The 26,328-nt window shown below is 38.2% G+C and overlaps 1 protein-coding gene across 2 annotated transcripts in view; it reads right to left on the bottom strand.

The window, feature by feature from the left end:
• Positions 1-20,422: 20,422 nt before the first annotated feature.
• LOC131950564 (G-protein coupled receptor dmsr-1-like) overlaps positions 20,423-26,328 on the bottom strand; it is a 120,789-nt gene continuing 114,883 nt past the window's right edge. For both annotated transcript variants that reach the window (XM_059312783.1, XM_059312784.1), the window contains exon 2: positions 20,423-21,601. In XM_059312783.1, the coding sequence (XP_059168766.1) occupies positions 20,431-21,555 (1,125 nt within the window). In that variant the 5' untranslated portion in view covers positions 21,556-21,601 and the 3' untranslated portion in view covers positions 20,423-20,430. The remainder of the gene's footprint in view (positions 21,602-26,328) is intronic.

The raw sequence follows: 26,328 nt of genomic DNA, 5'->3' as shown, positions 1-26,328 counted from the left end.
CATCCATGTTGCTCTAGCTTTTAGATATGTAGGAAATGTGTAAAATCGCCCTGATTTCAACCTACTCAAGATAGGTACCCAACATAACGCTCGACACAAAAAAACAACCGATTTTCAATTATGATAATGGTCAATTATCTCGACAGATATCCCGCCAATTTGTACTCTATTTGCAGACTCGGATTTGTTGTTTTAGCGAACAAAATGACGTTCGTTTTTTTTATTCCGGCTGTGATATTGATAACGACTGACCAATCGGCTTCGAAGAGTTGTTTGCTGAGGCTATATTTATCTGGACAACAGACTGCTCACGTGATGTCTAAATATAGACCGCGCGGTCTTTCAGTATAAATTGGGATGTGTGGGGGGGGGGGGGGGGGGTGGGGGGGGGGGGGGGAATTGGGGTTCTAACAGACATTACAATCCGCGTCTAAATGTAGTAACCATGCTTAGTGATAACTCATCTCATATTTTTACATTTCGTGGCAAAGATACATGGGGCATATGAAGTAGAGTTCGTCTGTTTCAATTACATGGATGTATGCCCAGCCGCTTATGTTCCCTACCATGACTCAGGTACACATTAGAGCTGGGTGGCCTCAGGAACGTCCGACAGTCTCAATCCCGGGATCCGAACTCAAGACTTTCGGATCAGCAGTCGTAAGCGCTACCAGTATTTGGACTAAGAACTTTGTCGGTTGTTGTGATTTCACACTATAGATATTGTCAGACGTATTCAAGGAAGTGTAGCGATCCCCTATTATGCATACAAACAGTATATATTTATATATATATATATATATATATATATATATATATATATATATATATATTTACATATATATATATATATATATATATATATATATATATATATATATATATATATATATATATATATATATATATATATATATATATATATATATATATATATATATATAAACCGGGAGTGATATCCCCTAAACTTTCTCGAATATTCTTGATAGAAGGTAGAGAATTATATATTTTACTTATACGTGAAATTTCATTAATATATCTGAAATAGTACTAAAGTTATAGGCTTTTGAAAATTGAAAGTAGAAAAAGTTCCAATTCCGTTTATCAGAAATCGCTGAAAAGTTGATACTGATCTACAAACTTGATATAATACTTGTATACGAAATTCCATCAACCTAGCTGTAACGGTACTCAAGTTATGGTGTTTACAGACACACATACATATACACACACAGACATACGGACAAGATTGCAAAATTATGTTTTTCGGACTCAGGCAGGTGTAAAACGTCGAGATTTGCAAAAATCTCGATTTTTGTTTTGAACAATTACAATACTTTCTCTATACTCTGTTTATACGAGAATGTAAAAATCATCGCACTAGACTTTCCCATCCCATACAAGTAAAATGTCATGCAAGATAAAGATAGTAATTGTCTGCTGGATGTAGGGTTGGATATTTATCTCATGTACATCTAGAAGGTCACTGTGCTGACCTATTTGTGTAGGTCAGCTACGCGTGTAGGTCAGCTACTTAATATTCCCTTCTGGTGCTTGCTATATTATGTGTTGGCGCTTTGATGTGCACAGCTGTTTTGAGCTGTGGTGCGGAGGGGGGGGTGTTGGTGTGTCAAAGAATAATACATATATATATGTATACAAGTTTAGGCTGCCTAGCGTGTCAATTCTGTGTCATTGTAAAGCGTATAACGCCAGGCTAGATTATAATGTCAGATCTAACGACGCGTGGGGCAGGTGAAGTAGAGTGTACATTTTTCTCCGTTCTGGGAATAGCATCGGATGATGTGAGCAGCATTAAGCGCAATTATCTTTCCATTTTCCGACTCGCGCCAGGAACACATTAAAGCTGGGTGGACTCAGGGAAAACCGGGAATCAAACTCTAGCCTTTCTCACAACCACCCCGCTACATACTAGGATGGACTGAGTGTTACCTTACTAATAACCAAATAACCGATTACCTACTCGATACGTACTCGCTGAAAGCTAGGTTAAAATGTGGATAGAAGTGTATGTGTAGTGTACGGCTAAGCTATCAACGATACTAAATATTCAATTACTTGATGTTTAACAAATGATTAATAGTCTTAAGTAAATTTTAATAACGCATTAACATATTTACATGTAATATTAAACTCAATATATAAATCTAAGAAGTGAATTTTTAATTCGTGTCACTTCAAGAAATATCTGCCTTCATCATGCTCTCTTTATTAAATCATCTACAAAAACACCTTCACACCTGTAGGCCAAAATCTGCAGCTCAACTTCAGGTAAATTCAATCAAGCAGCCCAGGTGCGTCACGCTAAAATAAATTGTCAACATTACCACCGGCTACAACCCAGATGGCCCATCGATTTGTTGACTTTCCCTAATACTTATTCCCCCAAGCAAAAGCTTAGGTCGGCTGTGTATTGAAGCCGAACTGTTATTGATCACACCACAACACACGCCATTCGTTACACGCGTTCACGATTAAATTATTCATCAGATTTTTTTGTTCGTAAAACAAAGAAATACTCACTCACCTTGCCAGTTTGAATATCCACGGGGTCTGTAAACTAGCAAAGCTGGCCAAATATCCGTTGGTTTGAATAAAAATCGCTCACTAAAATATATCAAGAATTGTTAGTTTTAAAATTCGTTGTTTTGTTTTGTTTACGAATAAAATCGCTCACTAAAATATATCAAGAATTGTTAAATTGAGAATTCGTTTTTTTTTGTTTACAAATAAAATCGCTCACTAAAAATATTATCGAAAATTGTTAATTAGGAATCCGTTGTTTTGGTATGTTTACGAATACAATCGCTCACAACAAAACTTCAAGACATGCTAACTGAGAATTCGTTGACTTGTTACTGCCTAGAGTTTGACGAATAGAAAAGCTCACTAAACAAAGACAGGAGAGGCTTAGTTTCGTCTAGTCAGAGCCGACTGGCTTCCGAATAGGCTAATAACACTTTAGCGCTCGCCGAAAGAGGAAAAAAAAATGTCGCGTTTCTTGTGTCTGCTGCAAGTATGATAGCAGACGTGGCATGTCGTTTCTATGAAATGACAGTGAGCGAACTGTTTTTTTTTCTGATGCTGCTGTGCACTGAAGGCAGTTCTTGAACACTCGGTTAAAGTTCAAAGGTCAATTGCCGTGGGTTGGGGTGGAGGAGGGGGGGGGGGGCTTTTTATTCTTAATTGGTAATTCGTGGTATTGATTTAAGATGCGGCAATATGAACAGATGAGCTCTATCTATGTCTTTAACTATAGACGTTGGAATTTTTCGGCGTTTTATTAAGTGAGATTTAGTACTCGTTGATTAGCACAGTAGCGTAGCGAGGGGGGGGGGGGGGGTGGCTGGGGGGGACATATGTCCCCGGGCGCCGACCTTAGGGGGCGCCAAAATGGGTTGGAAAATTAAATTGAAAGGTTGAGAGGGGTGCAAATCGAAAGTTTGAGGGGGGGGGTGCAAATCGAAATCTTGAGGGGGGGGGGGTGCAAATCGAAATCTTGAGGGGGGGGGGTGCAAATCGAAAAGTTTGTCCCCGGGCGCCGGGAAGGGTCGCTACGCCTCTGGATTAGCAATCTACACACCCACTACTGAAGATAGTATTCCCAGTTACAATACATAAACCCAAAACTTAACCCTAATCAAATGACATAGCTAGGATTTGGTGTCACCTGGTACGGTAAATAAGCGTGTCACCCTCACACACTCCAAAAATTTAGTATTTTTGGTTTGGTGTCATCCCCCTCAACTGCCTTTGTTTTTGTTTTTTTTTTAACTGGATAGAACATTGTTTTTACAATAACTTTTACAATTTTCCGATTTGGTGTCACCCTGAAAAAATGGTGTCACCAGGTGGGGACCGCCTCTCCTACCCCCCCGCCTTGTGACGCCACTGCCCTAAATCTGCCCCTATTTCTCTTATTCTAATACATCTCTATCTCTAACGAAGACTTTAATATTTAGGCCGATTCTAGCCATTTAATAACAAACCGCACAACACTAACCTTAACCGGATTCGAACTCGAGACTTACGGGTTAGCAGTCCAGCTCTCTACCGCTAGACCACTCCGAGTAGTCGCTTTGAAATATTTATCCTAGTCTTTACTTTACAAACACAGACTTAAACCTTTACAGTCAATGTACGATATTGCTGTCAGTGATACCAGATATAGGACACACGCTGTTCATCAGTTATATCAACACGTAAACAATTACCTAGCTTGGCACGTTGGGTTGATTTCAGTTGGTTTTTGATTCACGCAGGGGACATAACTCGTAGGGTATATAACACGAATGGGACATAACATGCAGGGGATATAACATGCAGAGGACATAACGCATTGGGGATAAAACACGAAGGGGACATAACACGCAGGGAACATTGCTATGTGAGATGGTAGAGACTCAACGTCATGGGCATAAATAGAAACAAGTATAGAAAGATTCTAAAAAGTCGAAACTAAAATAATTTTTCCACAACTCATTTCACGTCCTTCAAGACATAACTCCCACCACAAAAAAAAACAAGAAAAAAAACAAAACAAAACAGCCCACCCCCTCCACATCTATTCCTCAATTGAAATCCACCTCACCTCAGCCCCCCCCCTCCCCACCCTTTTTGTTTACACCTTCCTTTCTCAAAGCACACCCCCACCCTCCTTCTATTTTCTCCACAGCACACTTCCTTTCCTCGATATCTCTTAACAGCTGGGCGCACACCCCACCCCAAGACCTATCGCCAGTCGCGCTCCCCCAGCTCCCCAGTCCCTTAGAGTTCCCTCACCCACCCACCGCTACCTACTCAACCATCAACCCGGTCAAGCACAACACGACGGCGTCCACAGCCCATCAAATATTCAAATCAATTAGCCCGCCAGCCTGTTGAGAAATGTCCTTGTCATATATCCTCACGCGTCAGGCTAGACAACCGGATGTTGTTGTTTTTTTTTGTTGTTCGTCTGGACGTCACAGGAAACACGTGGGACAGACAACCAATCAGGTTGAAGATATTAAAGAAGAATCGGGTATACAATGAGTTACGTGATCCTTTTGGTACGTTTTTTGTTTTGTACATATATTGATTTTAAATGTTTTAGTTAGGTACTTGCAATATTCTACTTATTTATGATAAAAAAAACACGTAGAGTAATATTTTCTTGTTAGTAAGTACCTAGACACATACTGCTATGGTACCTTACATGTATATCTATGGTACTTAATAATGGTGACCAGATTGATGCGCAACTGAAAAAGCGCAACGGGAAATTGCGCATTAAAAAAATGCGCAAGGCACCTTTTTTTGCTAAATACATCATTTATATGCGTAAGCAAATAATGATTACATGTACATTGCTACTTAATAAAACATTACACTAGGAAATAATGAGAAAATTAAAGTGTATTGTCGTGTGTAATTGCGCATTTTTTTTTGTTTGCGCACTTTTCGGTTGCGCAGTTTTCCTAAAGCAAATTTTTTTTTTGTGGGAGCCACACACACCCTAACACAAACACACTTACACACGCACGCACACACACACATGCCCGCACGCACACACACGCAAACACACACACGCACGCCAGAACGTACGCACGAACACACACACATACATGTTAACATGATAAATTTCTAAATTTTCATCTAGTACCTTAAACCGCCTATGACATAAATAATCTCTGAGACATTTTATAACGTTTTGATACTTCACAGCACATTCAGTTAATCTGAGTTCGCTCAGCTTTAATTGGTACCTGAACAATTATTAGATAGTACTGGGTATAGAATTACTCAACCTGAGTTGAATAGTTGGCTCTCCGAAAACTTGGACAGTGTCAGTTTGTGCTGTCAAATGCAAGAGCGCAAATGATAAACTGAGAAGCCGTGGTTCAAATCCAGACGACGCAATATCCACACAGATATTTTCTGATGATTTTTAGCACCACTAGTCAAAGAGAGTTATCGATGATTAACATCAGAAAAAAAAAATTGAATTAATGATTAGTATATATATCTAAATTTCATTTTCCCGAATGTGGAATTCATAATGCGTATTTTTTTTTTAGGAAACAGGTTAAGGGGAAAGAACGAAATATAAAAAAAAAATGTATGAAAAACACGATTAATTCCCTTGTAATAAGTATTTTCGTGTTGTTCGTTTACAATAACATGCTATTACAGTTAGAGAGAGCCCCATCTACACCTAATCAGATATGAAACACACATAAAATAGATAGGCACACTCACACACAAATATACAAACACACACAAGCACACACATAAAACTATATATACCGTTCTATATTTAGTTATTAGTGGGTGGCGTCTTAAGGCTAGTAAAAGTATTCAACAGCAATGATGTAGCGACCCACGCTTTTCTTTTTATTTGTTTAAATAGTATTTCATTATTATATTTAAGGAAAATCATTCATTTTCTCATTTTTAGTGCAAAATATATAAAAGCTTGTTTTCAAATTTTTTTTTAGGGTATAGTTAAATTTGCCAAAACCAGGGGTCGGCAACCTTTTGAGACGGATGAGTCAAAAGCTACAATTTAACCAAATTTCCAAGTTTTTAAAGAGCCACTAGCATTTTTATTTCAATATTATAATTTTGATCAGGAATATATATATATATATATATATATATATATATATATATATATATATATATATATATATATATAATATTTAAAATAAATAGATTTAAATATGAAATAATATTTCTTCATATAAATGCGTACACATGTTTCGCAGAAAAAGTATTAACATATTTTATCTAGCTCTGCTAGAATAATAAAATCAGTAATCAAATTATATAACTTTAATTATTGAATACTTATCTACAATAGTTTGGCCTTGCAAGACTTTTGAAAATTTGTTTAAACCTGTCCCATAACTTGTTTTCAGTTTCAAGCACGCCTCTAGATTTTTATTACTTAGTTAGTTGGCTTCTGTACTTTGTATTATATTCATGCAAGAAAACGCTTGATTGCATGAATGTTGACCCGAAGATCGTAGGCACTCCAAATGCCAACTTCTTTACCTCACTGAAAGATTCTGGAAGACTATTCCATCCGTCACATGAATCTAATAGCGCCTCCACTCGATGCATTTCTTATAGAGCAGTCCACTGGTACAGCGAAACGTGCATGTTTTACTGAACCTCCAAATCTTCTAACTTACTCTTAATATATGTGAACTTACCACTCCACAAATGTTTGGTTTTCAAATCTATCAATTTCTTTGAAGCGAACCAGCATCAATTCCAAATAGCTCAAAGTTAATCTCATTTGTTTTTGTGTTGAGGCAAAAAAAAAAATAGCAAAATATATACAGAAAAATGATTATTTCACTTAATTAAATGATTAATTAGAGTGAATTAAATAGTCTTTTAGTGGCAGTGGACAAATCCCGACTCGGGTGGGGGGGGGGACGGCACACTATGGCGTGGGGCATGGGATTGCATGCAATGTCAGCTGACGGCATTTCCGTGGGGGAGGGCACTGGTACAAATGTGTTTTTTATATGAATTCCATTTCGTCCCCCACCCTCCCCATTTATCCCGCCAGGGGGGTGCCTGGAGGGGCTGCTTACAAGTGTATATATTTTTTTCTTCTTACGGGGGGAGGGGGGAGGGTGACACCATTGGGTGCCGCACCGGGTGGCGCCCGGCCTCGCTACGCCACTGGCGCTTCTTCGCGAGCCTCAGATTGCCGACCCCTGGCCAATACAATTATTAATATCAGCACAAAAAATGTGAATATCAGTAGGATTAGACTAGACTAAATTTTAGAATTGAAGTGATAATTTACTACATCAAAAATTTTCAGTCGTCTATATTTTTTACATTTGAAATATCTAGAGGCTCTTTATTTAAATTAATGTTAAATTAAAATAACACAAAAATGTATGAAGTAAAAATATCTAAAAGCAGTACATAGATAATTTTAATTATTTTATAATAAAATGGACAGAATTATTGATAGCTATTATTTTCAATATCTATTGATATTGCTTTTATTTTTTTATTATTATTTTCTGGTTGTTTCCCTTTATTTGTTCAAATAAATTAATTCGAAGAATCAACCAGGCTATATATTAAAATGTTTAATGTTAGTTCCGACTAGCAATAGGTTTATCATTTATTTGATTCAGTATAACGTTAATTTAATGCTGAACTAAGTAAGCTCATATTCATCATATAACTCTAGCTATTCGATTTACTATTAGAATATACATGCTACTGTTCTAATTTTTAAAAATAAAATTTTAAATGTTATTTTTAAATCAGTGAATTCATTTCTGATACTTTCGTTGATTTATTAATGCCCTTTAAGTAATAAACTGTATTATTTTTTCTGCAAACAATACCGTTCATTATGGTTCGAAATTCTGAAAATAATTTTTCTCATGATGGTAATCAGACTGATAAGCCGAAAGCCTCGAGTTCGGATCCCGGGTTCGAGTCTGTATAACGCCACTGAGTCCACCCAGCGTTAATGGTTACCCGAATCACGTTAGAGAAACAAACGCGGCAGGGCTGAGCAAACTATCCCCCTGTATTCCGATGTCATTGAAATAGATGAACTCTACTTCATCCTCCTTATGTGCCACGACAAAAAATCATTATTAAAGAATATAGAGCCTATGTATTTTCTTGATTAAAATATCACTGCGGTTTTTGAAATAGATGAACTCTACTCCATCTGCCCAATATGTCCTGGGCAAGAACGGGAAAAGATAATGATGAAGATTGTAAACACACTTTACGAAATCTATAATAATAGTTTCGCTGTCTGTGTATCTATGTATCTATGTATCTATCTATCTATCTATCTGTCTGACAAGAACGCTCTAGAGAAAACACAAGGAAATTAAAAACTCTCACAGTGAAACGAAAACGAAGTATGACGTCATATAGTAGAAAATGATCTCAAGCCGGAGAGTGCACACAGTAATACGACGTCATTGATTCTCGAGTAAACATTGAATAAAAAGGAAATTTTGTATAATCTAAGTGGTTTCTTTCATACAATTCTTCGGGTAGGGGCAAAGCCCCACCCCCGCGTAAGAACGTCTGTGCCCCCCCCCCCCCCTCCCTAACTCAAAAGAAATTTCTTCATCGATACTCTATAATAAAATTACCGCCTAATTAATGTGTCTAATCTAAAAAGTGGTTTTCTTGCAATTTCTTTAATCCAATTCTTTGGGTAGTGGCTAAGCGCGACACCAGTGTTTCTTTCAGACTTTTTCCTCCCCGGAGAGGGGTGGAGGTAATTGAAATTTTCGGGGGCGGGGTAGAATTTTTGGGGGGGGGGGGAGCGGACACTGGAAAAAGTATATAATTATATTTCGTTGAATGGGACGGTAGACATGTTTTTTTGGGGTTGGGGGTGGGGGGGGGGGGGGGTGTGGGGGGGTGTGTGTGTGTGGGGGGGGGGGGTGGGGTGGTTTTAGTTTAGAGAAAAGAGACAGCACTATCAGCCTAGCGCCCGTTGTATCCTTCCTCAACGAGACATGTTTTTTTTGGGGGGTTGGGGGGGGGGGGGTGGTGTGTGCGTGTGGGGGGGGTCGGGGTGGTTTTAGTTTAGAGAAAAGAGACAGCACTATCAGCCTAGCGCCCGTTGTATCCTTCCTCAACGAGACATGTTTTTTTGGGGGTGGGGGGGGGTGGGGGTGGGGGGGGGTAGGTGTGTGTGTGTGGGGTGGGGTGGTTTTAGTTTAGAGAAAAGAGACAGCACTATCAGCCTAGTGCCCGTTGTATCCTTCCTCATAATGCCATTTTTCTCGTCAATACTAATAGTTTCGCTGTCTGTGTATCTATTTATGTATCTATCTGACAAGAACGCTCTAGAGAAAACATAAGCAATTTAAAAACTTACACAGTGAAACGAAAACGAAATATGACGTCATATAGTAGAAAATAATATCAAGCCGGAGAGTGCACACAGTAACATGACGTCATTGATTCTTGAGTAAACATTGAATAAAAAGACAATTTTGTCTAATCTAAGTGGTTTGCGTGAAGAGTTTCTTTCATACAATTCTTCGGGTAGGGGCGAAGCCCCACCCCCGCGTAAGAACGTCTAAGCCCCCACCCCCTCCCAAACTCAAAAGAAATGTCTTCATCGAAACTCTATAATAAAATTAACGCCTAATTAATGTGTCTAATCTAAAAAGTGGTTTTCTTGCAATTTCTTTAATGCAATTCTTCGGGTAGTGGCTAAGCGCGACACCAGTGTTTCTTTCAGACTTTTTCCTCTCCGGAGGGGGAAACTTTTTCTAATCTAAAAAGTGTTTAGCGTGCAGTTTTTTTTTCAAGCATCTCTTCCGATAGGGGCGAAGCCCCGCCCAGATTCTTCCTTTAGTTTGTATGATCTACAAATGCGACCAGTGTTTCTTTCAGACTTTTTCCTCCCCGGAGAGGGGTGAGGTTACTTGAAATTTTCGGGGGCGGGGTAGAATTTTCTGGGAGGGGGCGCACACTGGAAAAAGTATATAATTATATTTCGTCGAATGGGACGGTAGACATGTTTTGGAGTGTGTGTGTGTGGGGGGGGGGGGCGAAGCAATGCATGTAGGTGTGTGTGTCTTTTCTTCATTACTACATCTTTAATCCGATCTATATGAAACTTTAGGAAGTTGTTGAGAATACTCCTGGGGAGGTATCTGAGAAAAAAAAACATTCAAATTCACTGTTGTGGCGCCCCAGCAGGGAGCGTTGCAGTTTATAAAAATAAAAGTCGTTTGCGGATTGACACCGTTCAACCGATCGCCAGGTAACTTTGGGGAGTTTTTTGCAACAAAAAAAATATATTTTTTAATTTGGCAAGCGCGGCGCCCAGTCAGGGTGCGGTATATAAAAACATAAAAGTCGGATGCGGTTCGACACCATTCATCCGATTTCCACAACAATTTGGAGAGTAAATTAGAATACTCCCGAGAAGATTTCTGCGAAAAAAAAATTCTTATGGGCAGAGCCCGGGACGGTGCAATATTCGTCAAAACACGGTTTGCCGCCCAGATTTCCCGAGCGGGTATTTTAGTACTTGGCATCGGGCGTTCTACATAGCGGGTAAGGGGTACTACTATATTTTGCGATAAAACTGCAACAGGCGCAGCTGCCGGCACCTTGTCCATTGCGCGACCCGAAGCTCCCCGGGCTCACCTGCGAGCATTATGGCGCCTACGTTCATTTAAAAAAAGGCTACACACTAAAGACACGACAGGCAACAATAATCGTTGACTTAATCGAATGAATCAGGCGCGCACTCAGGGGCACCGGCAGAGGGGGGGGGGGGGAGCGAATTGGCGCCCAGGGCTTACCCTTGAGCACCATGGCGCCTACGTTCATTTTAAATAGCGTGATACGCTTTTGATACAATGAGTTGGTATAGTCGCTCACTAATTCGAATCAGGCGCAACCTCCGGTGTCTCAGCAGAGTGTAATTTGGCGCCCATGGCTATCCCGCAAGCACTACGCGTCTACGTTGGTTTTTAGGAGCACACTACAATATTAATAATGCGGCACACGACATTCGATTATTAAACCGAGCTAGGGGCTCAACGCGGCGCCCCAGCGATAGTGTAATCGGGTTCACGAGAGCGTCACTTTCCGTCCCTGACACTTATGCGGTGAGTGATTAGTGGTGATATTACGGTCAGTGATTAACTTACACTCAAGGCTCTCATACAGCACGCCCCATGGCGTACTGGGCGGTAATGTAGGTAAACCCGTGCCCCGATAAACATGATCCAAGCACAAGCATTGTTTACAATTAAATAACTCAGTTTTAGAAAACAAGGAAGTAGGCCTACATTGAAATTGGGAGTAACTAAATATTCTAATAGAACAGCGAGTGTCTTTTGTTCCCACGTTTTCTTTAACTTGCTTTCTCTGTGTCTGTGTTTTTGTTTGTCTTTCCAATCAAATCTTGCGATCGAAATTTCTGGCACTTCCCAGTTAGCTAGCGCGCTGAAATTTTCAGGGAAGCTTTCTTTTGGATGACCATTGAATATTCAATTGTTATTATTACTAAATTGATCAATGGAAACATTTTATTGAGCATTTTAGACCGCTATATAATCTATATATATAATTCTCCTCTGCGAGCCATTAGAAAAAAAAAACGAGCGACGCGTACCTCGCGCGCAGTGAAGCGAACGATCCCACATCGCCACAGGCTTAGGGGCAGATAATTTAGTTTGAACCGAGTTTAAACTTACAGGAGGTAGGCCAGTTTGGGGGAGACGATATGGTCGAGTGGTTGGGCACTTACAGTTTCTAATACTGTTGACTCTCTACAAGCTCCCTAATAAAAGTCAATAGTATTATCTAATCAATAGTAATATAACTTTTACTTCGGCGCCCCACGTTTTTCATCGCTTATAGTAGAGTGATCGCTTGCATTATTGTGATGTATAGCGTTTATTTTCTACTTTTTAGTTCAATCAGAAAACGTGGGTTTTTTAAAACTTTTTTAATGATTATTATTTATATTTATTATTATATCGTTCATTACCGAGTGTTGCAGACTAATATTTTTTGAGTTTTTAAAATAAAATAAAATAATTTTCAATATCTGTGCATGGAGCTGAAGAGCCGCACCTTGACATCAAAGGAGCCGCAGGTTGCCGACCCCTGACCTAGCGCCCTGTGTATCCTTCTTCAACGGGCCATTTTTCTCGTTATTAATATCAGCACAATTAATGTGATTATCAGTAGGAGTAGACTAAATATAAGAATTGAAGTTATCGCTTACTACATCAAAAATTTTCAGAGGTCTACATTTTTTAAATTTGAAATAGCTAGAGGCTCTTTATTTAAAATAATGTTAAATTAAAATAACAAAGAAATGTATGAAGTAAAAATATCCAAAAGCAGTACATAGATAATTTTAATTATTTTATAATAAAATGGACAGAATCATTGATAGCTATTATTTTCAATATCTATTGATATTCCTTTTATTTTTGTTTATTATTTATTGGTTGTTTCCCTTTATTTGTTCAAATAAATTAATTCGAAGAATCAACCAGGCTATTTATTAAAATGTTTAATGTTAATTCCGACTAGCAATAGCTTTATTATAATTTATTTGATTTAGTATAACTCTAGCTATTCAATTGCTGTTAAAATATACATTCTAATTTATTTTTTTAAGTTTGTGTTCTAATTTTTTAGAATATAATTTTAAATTTAATTTTTTTTACATTAGTGAATTCATTTCTGATACTTTTGTTGATTTATTAATGCCCTTTAAGTAATAAACTGTATTATTTTTTCAGCAAACAAGACCGTTCATTATGGTTCAAGATTATAAAAATTAAGTTTTGCACGATGGTAATCAGACTGATAAGCCGAAAGTCTCGAGTTCGGATCCCGGGTTCGAGTCTGTATAACGCCACTGAGTCCACCCAGCTTTAATGGGTACCCGAATCACGTTAGAGAAACAAACGCGGCAGGGCTGAGCAAACTATCCCCCTGTATTCCGATGTCATTGAAATAGATGAACTCTACTTCATCCTCCTTATGTGCCACGACAAAAAATCATTATTAAAGAATACAGGGCCTATGTATTTTCTTGATTAAAATATCACTGCGGTTTTTGAAATAGATGAACTCTACTCCATCTACCCAATATGTCATGGGCAAGAACGGGAAAAGATAATGATGAAGATTGTAATCATACTTTACGAAATGATATAAATATTGTTCAATAACCTTCAATATTTACACCAAGATAGGCAAGCCATAAACTATTTGATAGACTGTTTTTTTTTGTTTTTTTTTTGGGGGAAAATTTTTTTATGCCAATTTTTAGTTTAGGTAAAAATAGAGCCTACACTGGTTGATTAAGGAACGGCGTGGTGTAGCGATAGAGCGTGCATTATCTAGCCCCAAAGTCACGAGTTCTCAAAGCCGTAGTCGTCCAGAGGCGTAGCGAAGGGAGGGCGGGTGGGGCGGACGCCCGGGGCGCCGACACTAAGGGGCTCGGGGCGCCAAGCCGATGGAAGTGTATATTAAAAGATTATTCTAATCAGTCTTACTAAATTATCTACAGCCGAGGCTAAGAAAAAAGACTGCTACAAGACTTTACGGACTTACATAACTTCTTCTACGTTAAATATGTGACACATTAAAAAAAAGAGAAAGACGCTGGTAAAAACGCCTTGATCATTCTAAGTTGATGAGGGGGGGGGGGGGCGTTATCTAAATATATATATATATATATATATATATATATATATATATATATATATATATATATATATATATATATATATATATATATATATATGCATAATTGATAGTTCGCCCCGGGCGCCGGAATGGGTCGCTAAGCCTCGGTCGTTGTCACCCCCCCCCCCCCCCACCACAAGCCATGAGACCAGTCCAGGTGGTACTTATCAAAAGCCTGAAAGAAACCCACGTTGGTAACATGGAAGTGAGAAACGCTCAATAAATCACAGATTGATAAACCATCATATTTTTAACTACCTTCATCGTATACGTACTACACAATCCACAAGCATTCAACAAAAAAATATGACTCCGTTGTATGTTTTTTTAATTCCAATTTTAAAATGAATAACAATTGAAATATGAAAGCTAAAAAATTAAACGGTACTTGTATGATCACCAGCAGAACAGTATAGTATCGTATCGAGAGTTTTTTATTCCGTGTGGTATCGATGTGAAGATGGAGCAAGGGATTAGGTTTAGGGCGTGGGTTAGTTTCAGGACTGAATCTAGAAAGGCAAGTTCTAAAACAATGGATAATGATGGGGTAAGGGCTAGGTTTAAGGTTAGGGGATGGGTCAGTTTTAGGGAACGATTATAACTACGGCAATAAAAAAAGTTTAAGCGTTAGGGTTAAGGCTAAAACTAGAAAAGTAAGCGCTAAAGCAATGGTTAATTAAGGGGTAAGGTCTAGGTCTAAGGTTAGGGGATGGGTTAGTTTTAGGGAAAGATTATAACTACGGCAATAAAAAAAGTTTAAGCGTTAGGGTTAAGGCTAAAACTAGAAAAGTAAGCGCTAAAGCAATGGTTAATTAAGGGGTAAGGTCTAGGTCTAAGGTTAGGGCGTGGGTTAGTTTCAGGACTAAATCTAGAAAGGTAAGTGCTAAAGCAATGGTTAATGATGGGGTTAGGTCTAAGGTTAGGGGATGGGTTAGTTTTAAGGGACGATTATAACTACGGCAATAAAAACAAGTTTTAGCGTTAGGGTTACGGCTAAGTCTAGAACTTGTACTTGAATTAGAGTTGTGGATAGGATTAGAGCCAGGATTAGAGTAAGGGTTATCTCTGTTAGGTCCTGAAGGTGATCATATCAAAGTACGAAACAATCACACACATATTCAAAACCAAAACACGCGACCTCAATACAGCTTTTCTTTTCAATCATTCAATCATAGAGTCACGCTATTGTCAACTCAACAAGCTGAAATGAAATTAATGTTAAAAATAATAATAATGTCGGAAAAATTTGGCAATGTGAAAATATTATGGGAAATATCAAGGTCTAAATTAATACTAATCAAACAGACAAATTATGAAATTAACGTCTTTTGTCTTTTTTCCCCCACACTAAGAATCATGATTCACACATACCGACGCATGCAACATATTTTATTCACATAACCACATACACTAAGAATCTAGATTAACAAGGTGATACATTAAAAATGTTAATTCAAAAAGTCATACAAACTAAGAATCCTGATTCACATTGTAAAATCACACGTTATAATAGCAGAATGGTTAGTAAAGACTGAAAAGGGGAAACATTAGAGATATTAAGACACACGATGATAAAGGATAGGCGACACACAGACATCATCAGACACACACAGATAGGCAAATGTCTCTCCGCCGACACATTTAGACTAGCATTTGAATGTATGGACCTATGAATGCTAACACATTAATACACATATGAGTCTTACAATGAGACACACGACACACAACGAGACACGCATGACAAATTAAGACAGAGACGTGAAGATTTCAAGACACATCGTGTTTCTCTAAGACACACGCAACGCTAATCATGAACATTACAAGACACATAAAGACACATGAATACGAATGAACATAGCAATATGTGTTTGACACACAAAACTTCACGAGACGTGAGGCGCACTAAGACGCACGTGAACATATGTAAACATGCCTTACTCACATAGACGCAAATTGACACGCGGAGACACATACGAAGACATGTATGAAGACATACAAACTTAATCAGGTACAACCGACACTCGAAGTATATGTACCTCCACAAACAAATCACCCATACTAAGACACATATGAACATAACAAACGCTTCTAGACCCAGACATATGACATATATGTACCTCTACAAACACATCATCTATACTAAGACACATAAACATAAACGCTCCTAGACACAAATACATGACATATATGTACCTCCACAAACACATCACCCATACTAAGACACATATGAACATAGCAAATGCCCCTTGACATATGATACGCTTGGATAACCTGACGACACACATACATAAACGAAGAGACACAGACATACACTATAGACACACCTAGTAGAAAACAGCTAATTACAGAGACCAGTATCGAGAACCTGTTCGAAGTTGACAAGGCAACTAGACAAGAAAAAAGTTGACGCAAGGCAACTTTGTAATAGTCAAGAAGTTGACAGTGGCAAGGCAGATTTAGTCTGTGTGTAGTGTGTTATTTTGTCTCCTTGTGTTCGTGAATGTGTTGTCTTAGAGCAGTTCTATGTTCAGTGTGTACCTTGTAATGCAGCATCGGTTTGTTTCAGAGCGGGGTGTGATGTAGTCTTTGGTTTAGCGTGTAGTATTATTTATAATGTGTAGATCGTTCTAATCTTGTTTAAAGTTGTATCTCCCAGTGTTTCAAAATCCTAGTGTGTTATGTCCCTAGTGTGTTATGTCCCTGGTGTGTTATGTTTCTAGTGTGGTATGTTGATAGTGTGTTATGTCCATAGTGTGTTATGTCCCTATTGTGTTATGTCCCTAGTGTGTTATGTACCTAGTGTGTTATGTCCCTAGTGTGTTATGTACCTAGTGTGTTATGTCCCTAGTGTGTTATGTCCCTAGTGTGTTATGTCCCTAGTGTGTTATGTCCCTAGTGTGTTATGTCCCTGGTGTGTTATGTTTCTAGTGTGGTATGTTGATAGTGTGTTATGTACCTAGTGTGTTATGTCCCTATTGTGTTATGTCCCTAGTGTGTTATGTTTCTAGTGTGGTATGTTGATAGTGTGTTATGTACCTAGTGTGTTATGTCCCTATTGTGTTATGTACCTAGTGTGTTATGTCCCTATTGTGTTATGTCCCTAGTGTGTTATGTCCCTAGTGTGTTATGTACCTAGTGTGTTATGTCCCTAGTGTGTTATGTCCCTAGTGTGTTATGTCCCTAGTGTGTTATGTCCCTAGTGTGTTATGTCCCTGGTGTGTTATGTTTCTAGTGTGGTATGTTGATAGTGTGTTATGTACCTAGTGTGTTATGTCCCTATTGTGTTATGTCCCTAGTGTGTTATGTTTCTAGTGTGGTATGTTGATAGTGTGTTATGTACCTAGTGTGTTATGTCCCTATTGTGTTATGTACCTAGTGTGTTATGTCCCTATTGTGTTATGTCCCTAGTGTGTTATGTCCCTAGTGTGTTATGTCCCTAGTGTGTTATGTCCCTAGTGTGTTATGTCCCTGGTGTGTTATGTTTCTAGTGTGGTATGTTGATAGTGTGTTATGTACCTAGTGTGTTATGTCCCTATTGTGTTATGTCCCTAGTGTGTTATGTTTCTAGTGTGGTATGTTGATAGTGTGTTATGTACCTAGTGTGTTATGTCCCTATTGTGTTATGTCCCTAGTGTGTTATGTCCCTAGTGTGTTATGTCCCTAGTGTGTTATGTCCCTAGTGTGTTATGTCCCTGGTGTGTTATGTTTCTAGTGTGGTATGTTGATAGTGTGTTATGTACCTAGTGTGTTATGTACCTAGTGTGTATGTCCCCAGTGTGTTATGTACCTAGTGTGTTATGTCCCTAGTGTGTTATGTACCTAGTGTGTTATGTCCCTAGTGTGTTATGTCCCTAGTGTGTTATGTCCATAGTGTGTTATGTACCTAGTGTGTTATGTCCCTAGTGTGTTATGTCCCTAGTGTGTTATGTACCTAGTGTGTTATGTACCTAGTGTGTTATGTCCCTAGTGTGTTATGTCCCTAGTGTGTTATGTACCTAGTGTGTTATGTCCCTGGTGTGTTATGTTTCTAGTGTGGTATGTTGATAGTGTGTTATGTCCCTAGTGTGTTATGTCCCTAGTGTCTTATGTCCATAGTGTGTTATGTCCCTAGTGCGTTATTTGTCCCTAGTGTGTTATTTGTCCCTAGTGTGTTATGCTCCTAGATTATGTTCCTAGTATATCACGTTTCCTGTTACCTATGTTAGTAGTGTATGTCCCTAGTGTGTAATGTTGTTTATCATTACAATTTTTAAGACCGTATTTCCTCGCACAACCTTTAAAGGTGATAAACTTACAATATAATTTGTTCAATTTCCACATCATCAAAACTTAATCCCCATCTTACATAGAAAAAAAAATTTGATCTTATGAAACCTGATCTATATAATTTTTCCTTCTCTAAATGTAGATATTTTATCGTCATGAAATAAACACGATAGATTTACGTAGAATGGGAAAGGGAGATAACTGACATTTAATGGTTATGTGCCTGCGGCTGCAGTGGTTATAAAAACAGCTCAGTGTATACGTTGGTGGTTTCCCCTTATGGATTAAAAATGTAACATAAAAACCTTGACTTTAAGAGTTCCGAAATAATAGGATTTTACTAATTTTAGGTCTATGAGTTCAGGGACAATCGAATCCTAAATTAATGTTAAAGTTAGTTTTTTAGAGAAGTTATGATTCCCGGCATTTATTCATTTTGTAGATATGAGTACTTTATTATTGCGAAATGTAGGTTATTTTAGTAATACTCTGGCTAGACAGGCTATTTTTTAAAATATTAATCTGGCTAGACCGAGGCAATTTTAGCACTAATATAGCTAAATGGAGACTTATAGCTACGTTGATATGCAGTGGCTACTTAGTTAGCTTTTATTATTTACATTAAAATAGCTCCCTCGTGAACCATTGAGTTACATTTTTAACCATTTACCAGTCGTGATGTTAATAGTTTACCCATTTTGGTTTATTTCCAGCATTTAACAAGGTGTTTCTTTCATTCTATTGACCAAAAGTACAGAAACAAGTAAAGTAACCCGCCACCGACCTCGACGTACTCTCAAAATGTTTTGTCTTTTAAAAACTGATCCCTATCTTAAAAGAACGAAATATATTATAGTTGTATTATATTGTACTTTTAAAAAATGTTTAATTCATCTTAATTTTATTGTAAAATTGTGAACTGGTTTAGAAAAAAAAGAAAATAAACTAGGACATACATTATAAACCGATTTCTTTTTGGTAATGCATGAAGAATGTGCAAAATTACAGTTATAATAAATTGTTTTTTAAAAAGGATTTTAAGTGCAGATTTTTACATTCTTTGATGTAAATGTAAAAGATGTGTTCAATTATGTATAACGTATAGTGTTTGTTAACACGAATGTCAACTTTATAGCCAGCAGATTCATGTAAATATTAACATAATATTACGTCAGGAAATTAGCACGTTTATTGGAAAAGCAATGCAATGTAAATTGTAAAAAAAAATATTTACAAACCAATACTTTAAGTAAACATAGCAACATGGGTGTACAATAATAAATTTAAATGTATGTAGAAAAAAAATGAATTGTTTATTTGTAAAATGATCTGCTCTGATTAATTCGTCTTTAGTTACAGTTTCATCACTGACTCCATGTGACGTCATCACTTCATACTTTCGCGTCACACTTCATGATGTCGTCACTCGTGATCTCCTCACCCTGTGTGTTTTGATCTCACCAACTAGATGAGATAAAACTTTAGCTAATCTCCACGTTTAAACTATCAAACTGTATGAAAAGAAACATGTTATTTCAACGACAGAGTGGCTCAGAATCAGATGGATGGGTATAAGGCTGTCTGCCTTAGTACCAATCTCTAGGAAAGTTTTGAACCATCGAGGGATATTTGATTAAACATCAAGCATTGTTTGGAAAAGAGATGTATGGAGCAACTTAAGCTCCGTGATCTAAAAGGTACTACCAAGTCTAAGCTCTTTGAGGTAACATGTAAAGCCTTAGCTCTTTGAGCTTACGAGTATTAGCTCATCTCGTTGCACACGTGAAATTCAATATTTTTGAGCTAATTAGTACGAGCTAAGAAGCTTTATGAGCTGAAGTGCACAATGTAAACCTGGAGCTAATCATTGTACAAAATACGCTTGAGATCACAATTTTTATACTGCTAAATGACGTTCTCCAGCTCATTGTTATTGCTGTAGGACTCGCCTTTATCCTCGCGAAGGACATAACCGTTCTCCTCAGCCTCGCTGTCGAACTCGCGGCCACAGTGGCAGAAGAGTTGCAGGAACGTCTGTCGGAACTTGGCGCTCATGGAGCAGTACAGCACAAAGTTGATGGCGTTGTTGACAAGCGCCCCGATGTCCATGACGTCACCCAGCGGCATGTAGACCGTGTCGAAGAGCCCCTCGCGGCACGCGCTGAGGATGATCAACACCCCCTGGGGGAGCTCGGTGATGAGAAAAAGAACGATAACTGTGATCAGCATCTTCGTCGTTCTGGAATGTTCGTGGAGTTTGTGGTTGTTGGAGGCGGAGACTTTGAGGAAGTCTTTCCGCTGGCGGAGTTTGGCCCGCATTTGGTAGAGCAGGAGGGATCCGAAGACGGAGATCAAGAAGCAGGGCACGAGCTTGGCTAGGATGGCGTACATCCAAACGTTGGTGAGTACCAGCGGGTTCGTGTCGTTGCTCCCGAGCCGGAAGTGCTCCAAGAAATAAAAAGTCTGGTTCGCGAACGTCACGTTGTTGAACGTCTGGTTCACAGAAATTTGTTTTTCTTTGAGCTCGTTGGTCATGTAGTTGGGGATCATGACGAGGATTGAGATGATATACGTCCCTAAGACAAGGTACCTGGCTTGGATGTTCCGCTTCAGTCGGACCGAACTCGCGCGCGTCGGAGACCGGATGTGGAGGTACCGGACTATGGCCAACACGACGCATAACCAGATGCTGATGGTGTGCGTGACTGCGGTGAGGCTGATGTGGAAGAGCAAGAAGCTCATCCAACCTTTAGAATTTCTATCCGGGGAATGGGAGGAACTCGGGTGCATGCAGTAGAAGTGGATCGCGAAAGGGAGATAACTCAACATGGTGATGATATCAGAAATAGCCAAGCCTGTGAGGATTTGGTTGACGGGCGTGCGCATGTGCTTGCGGGTGAGCACCATGAAGTTAAAGGTGTTGGTGACGATGCCGCCCATGCAGACGCAGAGGGAGACGTAGCCGTGGTACTGGGCGTACCAGTTGGAGAAGGCCGCAAGGTCCTTGTTGACCAGGGAATCGTTGGACATCGTCACCTCGCCCGGCGTCAGGCATCGCAGATTGTTGTCTAGGTACCTGCAAGGGGAAAGCGAAAGTAAAAGTTAGATCGTTAGTTATTTCCCTTTGTCCGTCATGTTTTATTTGTAACGTGTTTTGTCCTGTTATATCCTGTCGTAGTATTTTACCATATTAGAGCTTTTGTCTGTGAGATCTTCTTCTTTTTACTCTTCGTTCTTAATTTTAGTGTTGGAAGGGATCCCCCTCCAACACAAATAAGGATACGAGCCGACCCGCGGCGTATCATATGCCGCTATTTAGTTGTTTTATTTTCTACTTTTCAGTAAATCATAATTTGTGAATTCGACAGTACCACTGCTGTCACTGAAAATATTCGCTTTAAAACACTATCAGTAAGTCGTTAAGGACGATACTACCCCCACCCTCCTTTCCCCCAACCCCTAACCCCCCCCCATGAAAGCAGCCTCCTCTTAGTTACCTCCCCTAAGTAAGTTTAAAATAGTTTCAAACTATATTATCTGCCCCTAATAGCCGTCACTAAACCCGGCTCTTCGACTGTAAACATTTAGCGTGAACCACAGCTCACCAGACTTCCTAGAGAGGAAGAGAGGGGACTGCAAGGCGCGCTTACAGCTTGGTTTCTAACGTCTCCAAGAAGAGAATTATATATATAGATAGATGTGTCAACTGGTTATGCGCCATTGAGACTATTGACTCCGATTTCATCCTGCTTTTCTTTTTGTCCAACCAAGGACAAACTACAATTTTGGAGTTGTCTCTCCTAGAAGAGTGGCTGTTCCCAAGCTATCGAGCCTCATCTGCCCGAGTCTGTGAGATCATTTGTCGTTATATATTTACTTCTGAGTTTTTTTGGCCGGAAATACTTTGTCTCATTAGAACATTTTGTTCGTAACAAAATGTGTCCGTGATATATTTTGTCTGATATATATTGTCATGAAATCATTTGCCACGGAGACATTTTAACACGATACGTTATACATATCGAAGTTATAGACCTGAGTTAAGGTTAATCATAAGGACGGAGTGTTGAGAGTATAGATTTAGAGTTCATTATACTTTAAATATTATTGGTTTTAGTTAAGAATTAAATACTGAGTCAGTGGCGTCGCTAGGTCGGGTGTCACACGGTGCGGTCTGCACCCCCACACCCCGCCCTTTCCACGCGACGCCTCTGTACCGAGCAAAGATACAGGGCTAGTTAAAGAGATTTAGGGAAATATTTAAATAGTCCCAGGGGTGAATGTATTATTTCTATTTAGTTTAGTGGACGGGAGAAATTCAAGGGACAACGAAACACTGTGGCCATAAGTAACACATGCAGCAAATAGTTTAAACGTTTTCACACCTGGAGTAAAATGGATTCAGGCGGAACTAATTCCTCGCCTAGTTATCATTATTTATTTAAATGTCTGAATATGCTAAAAATAACTCTTTAAAACAAGACACGGCAAAAATAAAAAACAACAACACATGAATCAGCTGTTTAACGTTTACACATCAACTAGGAAATGTATGAGCTCATAACGGAAGAGATAAAAATTAATCATCCGCGGCTGTTCACCTGTTCACGACGGCGAGATATATATATAGCGTCGATTATATCTGGGAGGTGTGCCTCAAGACATACAAGATCAGCTGAAAGAGGAAGGTTTGGTGTGGGTGGGGGCTGGGGGGGGGGTCCCTTAATTTCTTTAACACAACACAACAGATGCTGAGCACGTTAAAAATTTCACGCTTAAAATAACAATAAAATAAACATTTTTAATTAGAAAATTAAAAAAAAAGCACTTTTATGTTTCTTAAAATTCTTAACCTAAAAAGCAAAAACCCACTAAAATCAATCAAACTGTTTTAACGATGATATAAAACTGTGCTTTCGTGTCACATTGACAAGATTTATGAGTGGCACATGTCTAGAAGATGAAAGGTAAATAAAACAAAAACTACAGGCTACAGTTTAGGATGTAAATCTATAAAAAGACGAAGCATACTAACACCATTTTTCCCCCGACTTTCGTTTGAGGTATTTCAAGAAAATGATATGTAAATAAACAAAAAAATTGTTGCGCATGCATAATTTCTTGAATAATTAAGAGGAGCTGTGTTGATGGAGACCTACATACATGCTCGGAATGATAATTACTGCACGCAAAAAAAAAGCGTAGCTAATCAAAATGTTTAATTAAAATAAATACACGTTTCTCCCATAGTATGAAAAACATTCTGAATTTTTTAAAAAAAGTTTTGTAACGTTAAAAGTAGGATAACACATTTCCAATGCGAAGAATGAAAGCGAAATTTCTAAAAAAAAAAATGAAGTTGAGTTTGCTTATACATAAATACAAAAGTTTGAGTTGTTGATACGAAAACCACTGTAAGAAAGACATCAATATCTTAAATAGGCTATTTAGTGTATCGGATATCCATATAAGTTCGCACCACCCACCTATTTATCTTTCCCCACCCCACAAACTCACCCTAGCCCCCACCCCCTCCAGTAATAAAACTACAAATATTAAAAACAAACACGTGTTGACTTAACTACGCATGACAAATACAAGCAACGTTTGCTCACACTTTTCCCGAACATTCCTGGTAAATAATTCAATAATTTCTAATAAATCAAAACAAATATCCACCATAAATTCTGGAACTTGCTATTTCCTTTATGGTTTATTTTAGTTCATTCTTGTTCTTTCTATTTCATTTAACGAGTATGTTTACCTTATCTAATAGCGTTCATCTATAAACATTCGTGAACGGGTATTTCCATTTATTTTTACCCCGTCTGCGCATTGTAATAGAAGCCGAATGGGAATTCCCTTTGCTGCTAAAATATTAAATGAAAGGCCGAGACGAGTCTAAAAATAGCTTTACCATCGAATCACACCGGCTGATGTAAACTGCTACCGCAATAAAACATATTTTCCGACGTGATACGCACAAATCAGAAAAATGCAAAGCAACTCGAATAATAATACAATCGGAAGTAAAAATAAAATGCGAATATATGATCGGAGGTAGATTGTGAAAAGAAAACAAAAATATTTATGTCTGAAAATAAATTTTCTAGGAAAAAAAAGTATTTCAGTTTTTAAGCAGGAAAGATTTTTTTTTTTTTTTTGCTTTCCATTAAGAGCTCATATTTAAGAAAATCGATACTTCGAGGGTGGGCTCGGTGAGATGGCAGTTGTTTGAAATATCAAAGTGTAAAGTGTAATGGATTTTTAGCAACGATTATTTTATGTCTAGGGCTTGAGTTATGGGTAGGGTTTAAAAGAGCGTAGAATGTCAGATTTTGCAGCCGTTGATATGTGGTTTAGGATTGAATTATGGTTAGGATTTAAGTTATGGTTTGGGATTGAGTTATAGTTAGGCATTGAATTATTGTTAGAGAGTAATATCAGAGGCGTAGCGAGAGGAGGGGGCGGGGGGTGCGGACCGCACCGGGTTACACCATTTAGGGGGGTGAAACCAAGGCAAAAAATAGCAAAATATATAGAGAACAACTTGAGGGGGGTGCAAATCGAAAGTTTGAGGGGGGGGGTGCAAATCGAAAATTTGAAAGTTTGCCGCACCGGGTGACACCCGACCTCGCTACGCCACTGAGTAAGATATAGTTAGGGATGAATAAATTATGGTTAGGGAGAGAGTTATGGTATTGAGTTATGTTTAGGGATTTAGTAATGGTTAGGGATTGGGAGTTATAATCATGTCTTTAAAAAGATGGGGATGTTTTTTTTTTTGGACAGGGAGTTATAGTTTGATCCAGGGTCGGTTAGACCTAAATATAACTAAGATTGTTAGATTTACTGCTACATTAACTTTATCTTACCTTTTCTAATAGGTCACGGGCTAGATTTAACAAAACGATGTAATATTTTTTAAAAAAGGGGTAGGTGTGTTATAAGTTTATAATTGATCGTTATGGTTAGGTTATGTCTAGTGGTAAGATTAATTTAAGTTTTTTTTTCCTGCTTTTAATCGTTTGAGCATGGGTTAGAGTAGAGCCAAGAAAGTAATATTTACTGTTAAGAACAATGTACTATTTTATTAGATCTTGAGGTACATATAGAGTTGCTTTCATGCATCTATTGGGGGTGCAGTGCCTGCGCCCCACCCCGAAATTCGTACTCCGCCCCTCCCCTTATTTACTTTAACCAGTTTTCACCACCCCTATCATCGAAAATTTAAATGCGCCCACCCCATCCCGAGAAAGTTTGAAAAAAAAAAACAACTGGTTACATAACGATTGAAATGTGGTTACAGAATCAAATCATCAGAAGAAATAATGTCAACAACATTTACACATTTTCAACACCGTGAAAAATTTACATTAATTATGTGAAATTAATTGTCTCTAATGGCGTCAGTAGGGAATACTCTCGATATATTCTCTAAATATATATATAAAAAACATCATGTGTAGTGTTATAAAACATATACAGTTATATAAAAGCGTGTTATTTTGTTTGACTTTTCTAAAGATTGGATGTATATTTGTTGTTTTTTATCATTTTCGGTAACTAAAAAAAAACGGAGTTGTACGTATATTAAAGTAAAAAAAAAATGCGTCTAGATACTCGTATTTTAGTAGAATACTAAAATACACATTTTTTTGTGGTTTTCTTTTTCATAAACATTTTTTTTTTTTTTAAAAGAGAAAATACAACACTCACATCCTCACATTGCTTATCAAAAAAAAAAGATCGAGAAAAAGAAATCTTGTATGCTCGAAGTTAAACTTTCACACATGAAAAAAC

This window comes from Physella acuta, unplaced genomic scaffold (assembly GCF_028476545.2).
Source record: "Physella acuta isolate Inbredline_101_S28 unplaced genomic scaffold, ASM2847654v3 ptg000772l, whole genome shotgun sequence".
Taxonomy (NCBI): Eukaryota; Metazoa; Mollusca; class Gastropoda; family Physidae; genus Physella; species Physella acuta.
Note: the sequence above shows the minus strand (reverse complement) of the source record. Positions and strands in the feature narration are given on the sequence as shown.